The sequence below is a fragment of the Bos grunniens genome, chromosome 2, assembly GCF_055505025.1.
Source record: "Bos grunniens cultivar Pamir isolate PY7600 chromosome 2, Bosgru_T2T1.0, whole genome shotgun sequence".
Taxonomy (NCBI): domain Eukaryota; kingdom Metazoa; phylum Chordata; class Mammalia; order Artiodactyla; family Bovidae; genus Bos; species Bos grunniens.
The window spans coordinates 73,957,687-73,975,373 of NC_141166.1; the positions used below are offsets into that span (position 1 = coordinate 73,957,687).

The 17,687-nt window shown below is 45.3% G+C and overlaps 1 protein-coding gene across 33 annotated transcripts in view; it reads left to right on the forward strand.

Moving 5' to 3' along the window:
- The window catches only part of MGAT5 (alpha-1,6-mannosylglycoprotein 6-beta-N-acetylglucosaminyltransferase), a 397,826-nt gene that overhangs the window by 336,715 nt on the left and 43,424 nt on the right, over positions 1-17,687 (forward strand). For all 33 annotated transcript variants that reach the window (XM_086367683.1, XM_086367741.1, XM_086367539.1 and 30 more), the window contains 2 exons: positions 3,115-3,264; positions 14,576-14,722. In XM_086367683.1, coding sequence (XP_086223809.1) covers positions 3,115-3,264; positions 14,576-14,722 — 297 coding nt within the window. The remainder of the gene's footprint in view (positions 1-3,114; positions 3,265-14,575; positions 14,723-17,687) is intronic.

The window sequence follows — 17,687 nt, forward strand, 5'->3', positions numbered from 1 at the left end:
TCTGTGGCAACACAGATGGAGAGGTACAGGAGGTAGCTGGATTTTTGGACCCCAAATTCAAACAGTGGTTGGGAGCCCATGGAGATGCTTCTTTGGGCATCCGGTGAGCATTCACTTGGGAAGGGAGGGGCCAGGGCACTCAGCATTCGTGGTTCAAATTCCTTTGCCTGGAATCCATAGTGTGGCTCACCCTCACCTGATTTCTTCAGAACAAGTGGCAACATGAGATGGAAATTTCTTCATTGTCGTGTCAACCTGAAAGGTTAGGGTTATGTCTGAAAACTTTTTTTTCCACTCAGAACCTGTTGTGAAATTAACAGAATCATCTCTGAAGGGTACTTCTGCTTTCAGATTTTACCATGCTTTCATGTTAATAAATTCATAGACTTTATTGAGCTTGGCAAATACTTCTTCATATTTGCCTAAACTTACCCCCTGGTGAAACTTCAAGGCACCACAGCCTTTTCTGGGATGAGTGGCAGAGCTCCTGTCTCCTCCTGCTCCCTTCCCCAGGGTTTGGTTCAGGAACCCAGTTGAGTGCTCTTCTCCAAGTTAGGACCCGGGTGATCTCTCCCTGCTCTCCTTTGTGGCTTACTGCGGACCTGGTCAGGGACTGTGGGTCTATCCTCACTAGTTAGCAGCTGGTTCTTCACAGGGAAATGTGTTTTTTTGCTTTATTAAAGGAAGGATGCTTGCCCCCCACCTCATCCCCAACCCAGTCCCATCCCTGCCAAAAGCCCAGCTTGATGTCCTAGCAGACCTCCTTTTGGATGGTAGGAATCTCCCTACAGTGGCCCAGATACAAACAAGTGCTGGGAAGGTGCTGTTACTGTAAGGATCCAGAAAGACCTGGGGGTTTAGAGCAGGGAACAGCTGCGGATGGGGTGGTACCCAGAAGCACCTCTGACCCTGCTTTCCTCTCTTCTGTCTCCCTGCTTTCTTTTCTCACTCACTCCTCTCCCCATCTCGCTTTGTCCCTCTGCTCTTCCTTCCTCACCCCCTCTTCTAACTCTCCGCTTCCCCTCCCTCCCTCTCCCTCCTCAGTCTGTCTCCCCCTCCCCCGTCTGTCTCTCTTCCTCCCTCTCCCCTTTCTCTCTCCCTCCTCCACCTCTTTCCTTGCTCCTCCTCCTCCTCCCCTTCTCTCTCCCTCCTCCCCCACCACCTCCCCCGCTGTGCCCTCTCCCTGTCACACTTACAGGAGGAATGTCTAGGTCTCAGTCAGTCTAGGTCCCTCTTACTATTTTCTCTTTGCTCCATCCAGCTCTTACCTGTTTCCCTTGAACTGGCAGCTGACTTGTATCTGGTCTGTAATTGCCCAGATTCCAACACCACATGACCTTGGTGCTCTAAAGCCCCTGGCCATCTGGCAGTCATCTCTCTGTGACTAGGATCTAAGCCCCCTAGAAAGGGTCCTGACTGGCTCAGCTCATTTTCCTGAGTCCGGCCACTCTGTCCCAGGCTGGCAGGCAGCCTGGGGATGGGTCCCCCTCAGGAAAGACACACCTGGGCCCATCAGCACTGGCAGGGGGTGGGCCAGGGTTACAGAAGCCCCTGCCTACCTAGCAAGGGCTAGGGGAGGGGGTAGAACCCCTGAGAAGGAGTGATCAGGTCTCTCTAGCACAGAAAGTGTGTCATAGACCCCCTCCTGTTTACTCACACCAGGAAGGTGATCCTAAATTTGGCTCAAGCTGTGAGTGGGAGTCATGGTTTGTAAACTGTTCCTAGTCACCTCTGCACGAATGGAAGGGTATACATCTCTCAAGTAATGAATTTAGCATTTTCCGGCCCCACCAAACATGGCATGAAATTAGACTTTCAGTTGGAGCGTTTATTTTATTCATACAGTGGGGTGCAAGGTCGACTTGCTTATTCCCACACAAATTTCTTCGGTGCATAAAATAGAGACTGTGAAGTGTACTGTTTTTCCATCATGAAGACTTTGGATGCCTGATTTGAAACATGTATCCCCCGAAGTTGAGTGCTTTGTAATATCCTCACTGAGTGGTAAAGCGGGGGCAGACACTGAACAGGGCTCAGGATGCCCGTTTGGTGGAGGGAGCTGCCCCCGCAGGTCAGAGTGCGGGTCCCACCCCAAGGCTGCTGCTTCCCATCAGGGGCTCAGTGGCCGCTGATGCCATAACCCCAGGTCCTTTGTGGTCCTAAGTCACAAAACTGGCGATTATTATACTTGCCTGGAGTGTGTGAAAACAGGCTTCAAATGAGAAAAACCTTGTCCCACTCTCCTACAACTGGAAAACATTGCAGACCTTGAATCTTTCAAATGTCCCCCCCAAAAAACACCTCAAAGGACAACCCACAGAATCCGGCTTCTATGACTTAGTCACACAGAAACGTGAAGAGGGACAGGGAGCCTACTTCCTCCTCCCAGGTGGTTTTGATTTAGAAAATGTGCCTCAAATTCAATGCTCACGAATAATAGAGAGAGGTTCTGTTTTGCCTCTAAGAAAAGTAAGACTACTCGTGAATGTTTCAGGACTCATCTGAGTCTACATTTAATCTTTCTTCCACCTTTTGTCTACCTGAATGTTCTCATTATCTCTATCTGCCAAGTCAATCAGTGTATACTGTGGGAAACGCTCATCTCCCCATGATCTGAATTAGGTGGGATCCAGTTCTGACAACATGAGTTAATCATCACTAGAAATATTGGCAAGAGCTGAGGATGTTTGTGTTCCTCAGGGACAGCTTACCATCTCCAGATAAGTATTCCAGTCCAACTGACTGCCTTCTCTGTGCTCCTTCCCCCAAACTTCCTCCCTCATAAGGAAGACAAGCCAAAAGCAAAGTGTTGGATCCCTGGTAATTTACAAGGCGAGGACAGTACTTCAGAGCAGTCAGCCTTGAGCCATCGCTGGTATTCAGTAGTAGGTCACTATATAATATATTTCTTCTTGCAAAGTTATACAGCATCCATGTGACTTTTTTTGCCCTTAAAATCCAGTCAGGTTACTTTTAAAAGAAGTTTTACGAGTTGGATTGCCAAATTTGTGCAGTCTCCATGTTAAGAACTCCTGCCTTTGTGGTCTCCAGCCATGAGACAGGTTGTTATGAGAATGAAAAGAGAAATGCCTTCTCCTTGTGTCCCCTCTTTAGAATAAGAAGGTCTACTTGGACATCATCCACACATACACGGAAGTACACGCGACTGTTTACGGCTCCAGCACGAAGAACATTCCCAGTTACGTGAAAAACCACGGGATCCTCAGCGGACGAGACTTGCAGTTTCTTCTCCGAGAAACCAAGGTGAGTTTTTCATTGTTGTTATAAAAATGCATCCATGATGTTGGGCAGAGGCTTGTTTTTGTTGGTGTTGAAAATGGGATTGACATCTTCCATGCTTTATTTCCATTGGTGTACGGATCTTCTGGTCATTTCTGGGTAGTGATACTTTAAACCAGTTATAGCTTAAAAGGTAGTGAATTGGGGAAGGAGGTTGCTACCATTGAAGGCTTATCTGCTGAGGACCTGCTTTGTGCCAGCCATTAAGTGAGGGGCTGGAAACAGTGACAAGCAGGAGAGGTGAGGCTGTCACCCTTTCTCAGAGAGCAGCAACTTTCTCAGCAAGCCTGCAGTGCTCAACTCCCCCACCTCCCCAGGCACCTCTGTTAGTGGTTCATCACATTTCCCTGTTCAAAAAGTTTATGCTGGGCACTGGAGAAGTTCTGATAAGGGGAGAGTCTTGGTGGCTCAAGGAGCAGAGGAAGCGTCATGAAAGGTGTGAGATGAAAGATGGGTGGGGTGTGGATGCACCTGGCATTTGGCACAAACAGGAGCGAGTCAGATTGCAAGGGTGGCGATGATACATTCAGGAGAGTCAGGAGACCAACCCAGTGAGTCTGTGTTGGGAAATAGTGGAAGATAAACTTTGACAAGGAGCTGAGGGTCTTATTGTCACAGATGTAGAGTTCAGTATATGTGTGTGAATAGATGGGAGAGCCACCGATGGAAGGCATTTTTGTGGCATGATGAGCATGGTCTTGACACTATAAGGGCATCCTCTTGGCAATCTCTGTCCTTTCTGGATGTACCCAGTGCAGTTAGGGGACCTGCAAATAGATCATTGTTGGACCTCTAAGGGTTGGCTGGCACTTTGATGTGTTCCTCATGTTTATGAATATTTTTTTAATCCAACATATTTAGTATTGAAAATATCCAGAATGAATGTGTATGTGTGTTTATGTACATGTATAAATATATCTTGAAAATCTTTCCCTATCAGAAATTGCTGGACTAAAGGATATATATATTTTTAGTTTTAAAGGTTACAGCCAAAATGACTCCACGGATATTATATAGTCTGTCAGTGTTCATACTTTTCTCATTTTTTGAGCAAGATAGACTACCTTTTCACACGTTTATAACATAGATTCCTGAAGGCTGCCTAAAAATGCTGCACGTTCTTTAGGTAAAATACTACAATCCATTAAAGGGTTATAGTATTGTACACAATAGCATCACAGGTATAAGACAGATACATCAGGCTACAGCGAATTGTTTATAGATAATAAAAGAATTGAAACCGCAGAATTGTTAGATAATAAAATTGCAATACATATGAAAATCATCTTTATTAATTAACACATATATATGGAATTTAGAAAAATGGTACAGATGAATCTATCTGGCAGGGCAGGAATAGCGATACAGACGTAGAGAATGGACATGTGAGCATGTTGGATGGGAAGTGGGGATGGGGTGATTGGGAGGCTGGGATTAACACTCATACACTACCACGTGTAAATAGCTAGTGGGGACCTGCAGTGTAGCAACAAGGCACTCAGCCCCATGCTTGGGGATGACCTAGAGAGTGCGGTGGGGTGTGGTGAGGGGTCCAAGAGGAAGGGGATATGCACACCGTATAGCTGGTTCACTTTGTTGTACAGCAGAAACTAACACAACATCGTAAAGCAACTATACCCCAATTTTACAAACAAAATAGTAAAAAAATAAACTGTGAATTTTACACACATATCTCAAGCAGCTCCTGCATGTCAGGCATCACACACAAGATACAAGAGCAAAGAAACAAGTATGATCTCTGCCCGAGTGTTTCCTCAGGCCGAGGGAAGCACAGTATCAACAGTGAATTGTTCAGCCCTGGTCCCTGCTGGCTGCATTTTCATTTCCAGGGTAGAGGACAGAGGCTGGGTGGATGAGCGTCTGTGGCATCACAGCATTTCTGATCCGTGTGTATGATACATCAGTGTGGGAAAGCATATTCACAAATGCTGTCCTGTTTGCTTCTCACAAGTAAGCAGAGGCAGGCAGGGCAGGTATTACTATTAACTTCATTCTAAACAGGAGGAAACAAGACTATAGAGTTGGGCTTATCCGCAGTCACTGAGCTCACCCTGGAGAGAACCATGACTCAGGAATTCTTTTGGTGAGGGGGTAGCAAATGAAAGCTCTGCTAGGCCCTCCATGAACCATCCTAATGAATAAACACATGTACATAAGAATATTCAGTGGATACTCACCAGCTGAAAGAATCTGCATCTCCTTTCTGCGTTTGAACAATGCTGCCTCCCAAGTCATGCACATGGTGCCGTGAATACATTCATTTGATAGTTTTCTCTTCTTGGCCAAAGATCTGGTTTGCTTAAGATTTTATTTCCATACAAGGTCATCTGCAGGCTGATGACGGGGGCCATTCCAGAGTGAAGTGTGCTCACCGGTTTGTACTGCTGACTTTGCGTTCACCTTCTGTCTTAGGAGGACATTTGGACGCATTAGAATGTCAGGGCTCTTTGGTGGCAGTGTTTTTGCCTCATTTTACTTTCCCCCACCTCAGAATGTGGAAACAGCTCAAGCTCCTTTAAAAGTACATCTGGTAGCACTGGTTCTCCGTCGTCACTGTCTCACGTGCTTATGTTAACCTAGCCGCATGAATGTCTTACTCAGCTTTGTAAATCTTAAAAGAACCCTTCCTTACCGATCATCCACTTACTTTGTTAGAGAACGGGAAATAGGCTGAAGCTGGGGTCCCTGGTATTTGGGGAGGAGCAGAGAGGGGGTCTGGAAGGCCTAGGCCATGATATAAGATATTGCCCAGGAACCAAGGATTACATTGGAATTTTGAGTGCAAGAGCAACTATTTATCCTTGAAAAACTAGTACCTTCAGAGGATGTCACTGATCCCATTTTGTATTGCTTGTTCCTCTGACTAGCACATATGAAAGCTCTCCAAGTAGAATTACGGCTAAAACAGTTGGTAAATGCAATGAAAATGAGGCAGTGTATCTCTGAGCCTCCCCATATACCCAGAACACAGCAGCAGGCAGTGAAATGAATGAATCTTGGGCTTTGGAATAATGACACTAAAGACTAGTCAGGCTTTGCATTTATAACCCTTTCTGCCTCTAATTCCTTCCTCAGTGTCTCTGAGCAATTTAAAAGCGATTTATTCCAATCCACATCGAAAGTGGAGAACTGGGGATGCAGAGTAGCAAATGCGCGTGGAATGAATGGGACTTGCATGCTCCTCAGACTTGTTATGAGAGCGGGAAGTGGGTCGGGTGCCCCTCGAGGTCTAGACACAGATTGAAATGATGGATGCATAATCAGCTTCTGACTCATTATTTTTCTTTATGAACCATCTTTGAATCTCTGCATCAAGCCAGGAAACCGTCTGCTCAGCAGAATTTTGTCCTGGCGTGCCAAGAGGGGCCCAGGTACACAGAGCCTATGGAGACAGGATGGGATCCGTGTCACCCTCATGTCAGGGCTCAAAGAGCCGGGAAATTGTCAAATCTGGAAGACTCTTCTAATAGGCATATACATGTGGATGAACTCATAATGTATCAGAAAACTATAGACAAGCCACTCAGGCCAGCAAAATCCAGGAGAGCATCTTAAACCAGCAGTTAAGGGCTGAGTGGGGTGGCACATGTTAATTTTTAGCTTCAATCCCCATCTCTCTTATTGAGGTTTCTTTCTTCCATTTCCCAAATTTCACCTCCCTGTGCCCACATACCCCCCTTTCAGTCTCACCGGGGAATTTCCTTATGAAATGGGGCATTCACATCCCTCACTGGGTTGGAGGACCATTTGGAGTGAGCCCAAACAGGAACCCCCATTTCTGACAGTGAAAGTCAAGAACACATTGTGCCTATTTGAACGCAGAGGAAGTAGCAGCTACTGCTCTTGCTGTTGCCACGTGTCTTTTCTACCCACACCTCTGGCCATGTCCCCCTCCAGCCCTTGGTAGGGTGTGACGGCCCTGTTTCCCTACCAGGTCAGCTCAGCAACTTAGCTGTGGGGCTCCCCAAGAAGCCTAGACAGGGTTGGAAGACAGGCAGTGTGCACTTCTGTCCCTGCTCTAACCCATCCTTGAGTCTGGCCTCCTCAGTCAACTGTGGCTCATCCCACGAGCTTGGATGTGGTTGCACAAGCTCTCTCAAAAACCCGGGGCTTCAGGCAACCTCTGTCCAGGGACCAGAGATGGAACAGACTCCTTGCACAGCTCCAGGAGAATTCAAGGGCTCCACTTGTTCTGTTGGCAGATGCCTTTTCAGGGCCTGGCTTGTAGAGGCCTTCAGGTAACTGTATAAAGAATGATGAAGGAGACAAAGAGAAGTCCGCTAGTCATCTGGGACCTTGGAGCCATGCCCCTAGGAGTGATTTCTTGCATTTCTCAAGAATCGTGTGCCTTGATCTCTAATATCTCCCCAGCAGGGGACAAGGTCCTTCTGATACCCAATGCCTACCTGTCTCTCTGTGCTATGCCCACATCTCCAGGCCCTGTGAGAGAGCCCAAGAGTGAGCTTACTGATGGAGCAATCCATCTTCTATGTCTATTTCAGATACTGAAATATTTACCCTCAAGCAGTCAAGCAAGTGACCAGTTGCAAAAGCCATTCTCTTAACTGGATGGAGAGTATTTTGTGTACACATGCACACACACTCCATCCTCTCCCCTCCCCTCACACGTATGTATGTAAAATGAAGAATGTTTGGACATAGGATTCAGTTAACCTCTGGGACTTCAAGAACAAAGGTACCTCCTCACACACAAATAGCACACAAAAATTGCTCATCCTCTCCTTACAGAGATGCTCGATTGCTGGAAGATCTGGCAATATTTAGTCTTTTGCCCATTTATCTGACAAATGTTGGTGAAGTAAAGAATATATTCTAGGACTTGTGCTAGGCTTTCTGGATCTGGGGCTGACGAAGGCAGTTGTGCCTACAGGAGGATACTACTGTGGCAGAGGAGGCAGACAGGTAAATAGGTGACTTAACTGTGTGAAAAGTACACAGATAGGAGGAGTAATAATGCAAAAAAAAAAAAAAAAATAGTGATCCCAACAGGAGACCTCACTGGGTGGGACCCCTCATACGCAGGGCAACCATTCGGTTGTGGAAAATGTTGCCCTGTGATTGGTGACATCAGGGAAGTACCAAGTTGAGCCCACGTGGAGGGCATGAGCCAGTTGTGACACATTTAACTGGCTCATGTTACCATGGTACACGTGACCACGGGGTTTTGCACCCATTTTCTCTAACGTTTCCTTGTGCTAAGCCCTTTCCATGAATTCTCTCTTCATCACTAAAGTCCTCTGACCTCAGTATAGAGCCCACTTTCCTGTGGTAGTGAGCAGGCCTGTGACGCCTCCTCACTGTTGAGAGCTGAGTGGTTGGCCTGGCGTGGAATTGGGGTGAGAGGTGCGTGGGGGAGGCTTCTCCAAGGGGTGCACCTGAACTGCCTTTTCGTGTAGACCTTTCACACAGGCACAGTTGAAGATGGTCAGCATCTGCAGTTGTATGTGTATCTGAATGTTCTGTTCCTCCTCGTCTTCAAAGTTGTGGATTTGCAGTGCAAATTGTGATGTGTTTGATTTTGTGCTGGGGCTTCCAAATGACCAAAGTGCAGAGACTTTGCACAAACCAATCCTGTGGTTTTGATGTTGCTATATGTTTTGTTTTGTTTATGGAAGGCCCCGTAAGTAGCTGGGCATAGTCTTGGAGTCTGCCCAATGAGCTGGTCTCCAGGAAACAGACTTGGATTTAACATCCAACTAACCTTAGGCACTTAAACCTGTTTGGCAAATATTGCCTTTGTCTCCTTTGTCCTTGTGGATCTTTAGAAGACAGTTTTCAGGTAGTATCGGTTAGGGGCTTATGGAAGTCAGGAGAAAGTGTAGTCACTCAGTCATATCCAACTCTTTGTGATCCTATGAACTGTAGCCCACCAGGCTCCTCCATCCATAGGATTTTCCAGGCAAGAATACTGGAATGGGCTGCCATTTCCTTCTCCAGTGGACCTTCCAGACCCAGGAATAGATCTCTGGCCTCCTGCATTGCAGGCAGACTCTTTACCATCTGAGCCACCGGGGAATCCTGGAGATCGGGAGAGGGAGTAGCTAAATGTATAGGGAAGAGATTTTGGCCACTGTTGCCTCCTCTTTCAGTACTGAACGAAAGACAGATGTCCAGAGAGAGACCCTTTGGGTTACATGAAAGCATCACTTATCAGGAAAATAAAATTTCTCCATGCCCAGCCTTGTGTGGATTCTTTTTAAAAATATAAAAGGGATACCTGTTACCAAATAATGATTCCCAATCATTATCTGAAAGGTAAACAAGACTTAGCCACAGCATGTGGCCCATAGGGGTACCAAGTGGAACTTGGGTTTGAACTTAGTCAGTGTTCACTAAACACTAGAACCAAACCTTGGAATACATCCTTTCTATGAAATATCTCCTTGAATCCTCACAGCAGCCCCATGAAAAAAGCACTATTACTTTCAGCCATTTTACACATGAAGAGACAGGCTCAGAGAGCTTGTGTTACCTTGACTGAGACCTGTAACTAGAGAAAATGCATTATCACTGGACCTCAGATAATCCATGGAGAGAGGCACATAACAATTTCTTACAGTTACAGAGCTAGGGGATGGTACAGTCAGGCTTAGAAACCTGGTCGACCTGACTCCAGAGCTTGTGTTCTTAACCACTTTGTTGTCCTGATCACTTTGTGTTGATAATCTATTTATTGGATGAACTGAGGCTGACTGTTGCTCAGACTCCATCCTGAGTGACTCCATCAACTTCGCTAATGAAAACAAGTCAGAAAAGTGTCTGTTGGGCATGCAATCTCCTGGTTTGGGTTATCCTGGATATTCCACTTGAGAGAGAGAGCCTGGAAACCTACCACAGCCATGGAATCTGCCTAACAACTACCTTTTGAAAAACAAACAAACAAAAATTTTTAAATTGGAGTTTAGTTGCATCACATTGTTGTATTAGTTTCTGCTGTACATCAGAATAAATCAGCCACGCATATACATATATTCCTCTTTTTTGAATTTCCTTCCTGTTTAGGTCACCACAGAGCACCAAGTAGAGTTCCCTGTACTATAGAGTAAGTTCTCATTAGTCATGTATTTTATACAGTCCATTCTGAAGGAGATCAGCCCTGGGATTTCTTTGGAAGGAATGATGCTAAAGCTGAAACTCCAGTACTTTGGCCACCTCATGCGAAGAGTTGACTCATTGGAAAAGACTCTGATGCTGGGAGGGATTGGGGGCAGGAGGAGAAGGGGATGAAAGAGGATGAGATGGCTGGATGGCATCACTGACTCGAAGGATGTGAGTCTGAGTGAACTCCGGGAGTTGGTGATGGACAGGGAGGCCTGGCATGCTGGGATTCATGGGGTCGCAAAGAGTCGGACACGACTGAGCGACTGAACTGAACTGAATAGTGTGTATATGTGAGTCCCAATCTCCCAATTCTTCCCACTTCCCACCCCTTTGGTGTCCATATGTTTGTTCTCTACGTCCATGTCTCTATTTCTGTTTTGCAAATAAGTTCATCTGTACCATTTTTTTTTCTAGATTCCACATATATGCACTGATGTCTAAGAACTACTTTTATCTGCTCTTAAGGGATTCTTTGTCAACTGCTTCACTTACGGGTTTAAAACAATTTCGTTCCTCCTTTCACACAGAGTGAAAATCTGAGTAGTTTAACTGAACTCTGTTGATACCTAGGGACGTCCCAGTCCTGGAGCTTCATCTGTCCTCTCTTCCTTAGTATTAGTTCAAAAGTTAAATTTTAGAGCATGTAATTTAGAGCTCTATTTAGAAACGCTCATTGATGGAGTCAAGCTGCAGCCATGGAGATGTTCTGTCATCTGGAATATCCTCATTACAGTCTAGGCTTCTGAAGACAAGATGAAGTATCAATAAAACATACTGCTTCCTCCTGAGTTGAGCCTTTGCACTTGAATGCATTCTTGCAGTGTCTCTCTTGTTCCTGTGCTAAGGAAATCTAAGTGGACAGAATGATGGGGGAGTGGGGAGTTGGGGGAAAAGCAATTCAGTGTGGTTAAGTGCCAGTGTGTGGCAAGACCATAAGTCCTCACAAGTTCACAGAATGCCCTTGGTGGTGACAAACTCTGCCTGTCCTCTTGTCATTCAAACCTCAAGTATGCTATTTGACCTTAATACATCTGCTACATTAGAACATCACAGGTAATGAGGACACAGGAAGCAAGAAGAAAAGTTGTTTGTTGACAGGAGGGACAAAAAACTGTTGTTTTGGTGTTTGCAAGTAGTGCATTTCCTGCAATCCTAATTAGTGTGATGAAGACTCATTGCCAAGAAGTTGTGTGGTGTTTGCTTAAGATTCATTATGAACTGGTGGGGCTTTGGAGAGTCAGCCCAAAGTGTTTATTTTATGTGTACTGAGATACTCAGTTGCCAGCAGGGCAGAAGAGATGGTGCAAATTGTTATTCAGATATAATTAAACCTGGGTCACATTTGAGTCCATTAAGCAACAGCCTCAAATCCTTTTAATTAATGGGTTCAGATTGGTAGGTCTGAAGGAACTAATTAAATTTCTTTTTCCAGGATTTTCGATTTAAATAGACAAGCATTGTGGTTCCTGCATTTCCTCCAAAGTTATTCTTTGCAGTTTGGCGTTGATGACAGTGTCAGTGCTTCATGGCAGGCCCTGATTTTCAGAGGTTAGGAAATACTGTGGTCTCTGGTTAAACCAATGGAGACCCCTGTCTGCATCTTTCAGGATCTGGAAGCCCTGTGCTTTCCTGAGTCCAGCCACAGCCTGATAGAGGTCCTCTTTTCCCTGGAGAGCTGGCACCTCCTCCCCTAAATCCGTCTGGGGTGACAGATCACAGAGATCAAAAGCCTCAAGGATAGTATCCCTGGATTCTTCATGTTTAATGAAGCTGGATGTCTTGGAACTAGATCTTCCCGCCAGTTCCTTCATTTCTTCTACTGTTGTCAGTTGTACCCCACCCCTAAGGCGCATGCACAGGCCACACCCTGTACATGTAAGTTCTTCTGACAGTCTAACTCCTATTAGCTACATGTTGTTGTTGTTCAGTCGCTCACTCATGTCTGACTGTTTGGGACCCCATGGACTGCAGCATGCCAGGTTCCCTGTCCTTCACTATCTCCCAGAGTTTACTCAAACTCATGTCCATTGAGTCGGTGATGCCATCCAACCATTTCATCCTCTCTCGTCCCCTTCTCCTCCTGTCCTCAGTCTTTCCCAACATCAAGGTTTTTTCCAGTGAGTTGGCTCTTCGCATCAGGTGGCCAAAGTATTGGAGATTCAGCATCAGTCCTTCTAATGAATATTCAGGGTTGATTTCCTTTAGGATTGACTGGTTTGTCTCAAGAGTCTTCTCCAGCATCATGGTTCAGAAGCATCAGTTCTTCGGTGCTCAGCTGTCTTTTTGGTCCAACTCTCACATCCATGCATGACTACTGGAAAAACTATAGCTTTGACTAGATGGACCTTTGTTGGCAAAGTGGTCTCTCTGCTTTTTAATATGCTGTCTAAGTTTGTTATAGCTTTTCTTCCAAGGAGCAAGCGTCTTTTAATTTCAAGGCTGCAGTCACCATCCACAGTGATTTGGGAGCCCAAGAAAATAAAGTTAGCTACATAATAAGACCCAAAATTGGGGCCTACCAGACAGCTTCCAGGATCCGGCTACCATGTTTCCCTCCCCTCTGTGTCTCTGGTTCTTCTGCTCCAGGAGAAATGACCGCCACCAGCAGAGGAAGCTCAGCTGGCTTCTCAAAGCTTTTCCTCCATGGTTCCTTCCCTTGTGGATGTCTCTGAGAATCATCTCAAGGTCTACAAGCTAGGAAAGGTTATTCTTCTAAACAACAAAACACTTCAGTACACTGTTCTGTGCAAAAGAGCATACAGTTATAGGATGTCTCTCCAGAAAACCTGAGATTTTAGTTTCTTGCCCCAGAAAATTCCCTGCAGGGGCTTCCTGACTCTTCAGTATGGCCAACGTGGGCCACACTGGGTTAAGCCCTGGAATCGGGTGCCCAGCACATACATGCTTCATCTTCCAGTGTTGCCTGGGGAACCCAGCAGCTTGTACTCAGGGCTCTCTAGACAGAACCATTCCAAATCATCATTCAATTAAAGCTGCAGAGATAGGATGGCTGGGGAGAGGACCCAGGAGAAGAGAATCAGGCATCCAGCCATGTCCAAGCCAGCAGCTTCCTTCACTTTGGGGGCCTGGCCATGTGGTTGTTCCCCAGTGTGATGGCAGAAGGAAAGGAGGCGCTGGGGCCCAGTTGTCCTTTGCCACTGGATGTGCCTCCGAGACTGGAGAGGTTTCAGGAGCAGCTCCTTCATGTGGCTAGGGAGATCTCACATGTCACCAAGCCCAGACTCAGACCCTGCCCGTCAGGACACACAGCCCCTCAGTGGTGTGAAACACCCTGGGAGGCGGGTTCACAGGGAGGCCTTTCTATGCGATGATGTTTCATTTCTGGTCTCAGGAATCAGAGCCACTGAACTGCAGCAAGTCCCTTTTGTCACGGGGGCTCTGGGCCGCAGCATTCTCTACAAGGACTCTGAGATGTGTTTTTGCTGCCATCTGTTGTCTGCTGTGGGGACAACTCAGGGGTTACTTGCTGGAGAGGGAAAGCCTTGCCCAGTCACAGCTCTGCACCCTTTCCCCACATCGAGAAGAAAATAAAAACCAAGATGTTGATGTCCCCCAGTGAAAACCCCATTATGAAAACCCATGTTTGCTGACCTCCCATCATTTCCAAGCAGCTCCATGTGAACTGCAATCACACTGCCGAGCGACCTCTCTGTCCCTGTGCCCAGCATCCCTGAAAGGGCCTGTTGTTCCTTTGGTTCAATGAAGAAACCTTCTGTTTAGTTAAGCAAGTGTTTTTCCAGTCATGTCTCCTGTTGCATTACAGAAAGATTATTGTTAAGTCTTGAGGTTTGTTGTTGTTGTTGTTCTTTGAATACCCCCACCTCCCTACCCCCTCAACTACCCACCCCAACACTTACTCCTTTACTTTTTTTTTTTTACAGAGAAGTGAAATTCCTAATGACCTGAACACCTTCCTGGGCCAAGGTCCCTGGTCATGTTTTTCAGGTCCTCTTGTAAACTGGCTTCTCATCACCCCAGCTCCCCAGGGCCTTGGAACTTCCCAGTCTCAGAGGTGTCTGCACAGGCATGGAGCCCAGAAGAGACCCCTGGGAGCCAGGGATGCCAGTCCTGGTCGACGTGTTTACATGTGGTGTGCTTCTCTGTCTTACAGCTGTTTGTTGGTCTTGGGTTCCCGTACGAAGGCCCAGCTCCCCTGGAGGCCATCGCAAATGGATGTGCTTTTCTGAATCCCAAGTTCAACCCACCCAAAAGCAGCAAAAACACAGACTTTTTCATTGGCAAGCCAACTCTGAGAGAGGTAAGCATCTGTAAAACTCCTGCTTTCACTCGTATGAATGGTACCTCTTTATTGAGTGCAAGGAGCCCATTTGAACCTCAGAGCCTTGGACGGTAGGTATTGCCAACTTCATTTCACGCACAGTAACTCCCCTATGTACACACCTTCAAGTTGTGGCCTTTCAAAGACGCGAACGTGTGTTCACTAATCAGTCACATTCGTTCACGTGTCTGGGATGCACTGCCACGTGCTTGCGTCCTCTACAAGCGGCTGTGCTTTTGTGTACTTTGCAGTACTCTATAGAGTACAGTAGGACAGTAGCTTCATTTCAAGCCCAGGATGTCCAGAAGCAGGCATAAAAGCCGCAGTGATGTAGCTGGTACTTGCCTGTTCGCTTGATGTCAGCCCCTCTGTGCCAGCTGTTGCACTATACTACTGTACTTTCTAAGATACTGTACTGTAAGATTAAAAATGTTTTCTTTACTTTTTGTATTTGTTCTTACATATTATTTGTGTGAAAAGTATTATAAACCTATCACAGTACTCCTGTATAGCCAATTGTGTTAGTTAGGGACCTCGGTTACCTTTGTTGAACTTACAAACAGACTAGATTTTCGAATGTGCTCTCAGAATGGAACTCATTTGTATGTAGGGAACTTAATACAGTTGGGTGGAAGGAAGAGGGTGTACAGGGACTCAGACATGGATGGCTTGATTACATCCCCTCACTAGGTAGTTTCAGAGCCAAGATCCAGTCTAATTTCCATCCATCTACAAAACCCCATCTCCATCTTAATTTGAACAGATATCTCCAACCTTCTAATTGGCTGGACTCTATTTTTCTGAATGATTAGTTTATGGAATAAAAAGAAAATCAACTGGTTAACAGGTTTTTTTTTTTTAAACTTTTAATTTTGTATTGTGGTATAGCAAAGGGACTCATGTATCCATTCTCCCCCAAACTCCTCTCCCTTTCAGACTGCCACATAACATTGAGCAGAGTTCCATGTGCTATACAGTAGATCCTCGTTGGTTATCCATTTTAAATATAGCCATGCGTACATGTCGGTCCCAAACTCCGTAACTATCTCTTCCCTCCCTCCTTTCACCCGGAAGCCATAAGTTCATTCTATAAGTCTATGAGTCTCTTTCTGTTTTGTGAATTCATTTGTAACATTTCTCCTTAGATTGCACAGATAAGGGATGTCATAGGATATTTCTCCTTCTCTGTCTGACTTACTTCACTCAGTGTGACCCTTTCTAGGTCCATCCATGTTGAAATAAATGGCATTATTTCATTCTTTTTAATGGCTGAGTAATATTCCATTGTATATGTGTACCACATCTTTATCCATTCCTCTGTCAAGGGGCATTTAGATTGCTTCCATGTCTTGGCTATTGTAAACATTGCTACAATGAACACTGGGGTGCATGTATCCTTTTGGATCATTAATGGGTATTTTTAAAGAACCTACTCTCTGTGATGAGCTTTGGGGAATAAAAAGTGGGCTGTGGGGTCCTTCCTTAAAGAATCATCATCCTTAAGAGAAATGATGTATCAGGAGTGACTTAATAGTGTGCCTGGTATTTTAGCTGTCAGCCAGCACCACCCTGAGAAGCAGTTCTGCTGTTACTTGAACTGTTTGTAGAAGCCTTATCTGAATTGCCTTCAGGGGTTCTCTTGAAAATCCACAACAGGGAATGAATCACTGTTGAAGGCAGTTGGATTCTATTTGGGACAATAAACAAAAGTGCATGTGAGTGACCGAGCTGGGTATTTCCTTATCTGCTTAGAAAATAAGCATGTGCAAGGAACAATAAGATCAATTTCTTATTATTTCGTATTTATTTAGTTAGTAAGTGGCTCTGCGGGCTGCTTGCAAGGAGGAAGCCTTTAAGTGTTGAGTTGTCCCAGTGCCCCTATCATTCAGGACAAAAGGATGATTCTGCTGTGCAACCCTCCCGACCCTGACCCCCACACATGTTTTTAAAGCATACTGTTAAAAAAAATAAAATAAAATAAAGCATACTGTTTTCAACTCTGCTACTTTCAAACCTTTATAGGACAGTGCTCCTGAAATGCCCCCAGTGAATAAAGCACGTTTTCCATGATTACTCTTTACCAGTTAGAGAGCTGACCAGTTAATAGAGTTGATTATTCTGAGAGTTCTTTTCTTTGACCCTCCCCATCATTGGTGAAAGGGCAAAGGAGATGGGGGAAGATCAGCAGGACCACAGATTATCCTGAAAAAAGATGGACCTTGTGACCCAGATAACCTCTGACAAAAGTTAACAGGCTGTGTGAGTCAGTGAATGTGTGTGTGTATGTGTGTGTGTGTGCGTGCGTGCGTATTTGCCTGCTTTTTCCTTCTGCTAATATTATGAATTTGAGTTCTTTGTTTTGGAGGGGCAAGTATTTGAACTTCGCATGCTGTGGGAGGCACCAGGGCACAGATCAGGAACCCTCAATCTTATTCTTTGAGAACTTATTCTTTGGAAAACTTTGAAAAGATGCTCTCCAGCAGTGAGAACATCTCAATTTAGGCATCTGTGCTTTAGCCTATGACCGATTTTGAAACTTTGGAGCTCTGGGAAAAAAGTGTGGGCCATCAAGTCATTCCTCTGTTTTTATTTGAGTGTAGGAAACGTGAAGTTTTTATGTCTGCCTAAATTGGATAATTATTTCTAATTTTCAGTGTTTTTTCCCACTTTTTGCAATAAATTATACGCAATGAAAAATTATGATTTTAACCTTTTTTGAGTGGGCAGTTCACTGGAATTCAGTACATTTGCAATATCATGTAATCATCACCACTCACTACTATCTTTTAACATTTATTGTTCCAAACAGAAACTCTGCACATTACTAATAATGCCCCATTCCCCATTCCCCCAGCCCTGAACAGAATAGTAACCACTACCCTACTTTCTGTCTCTTACTTCCGCTAGTTACCTAATATAAGTGGAATCATGCAGCATTTGTCCT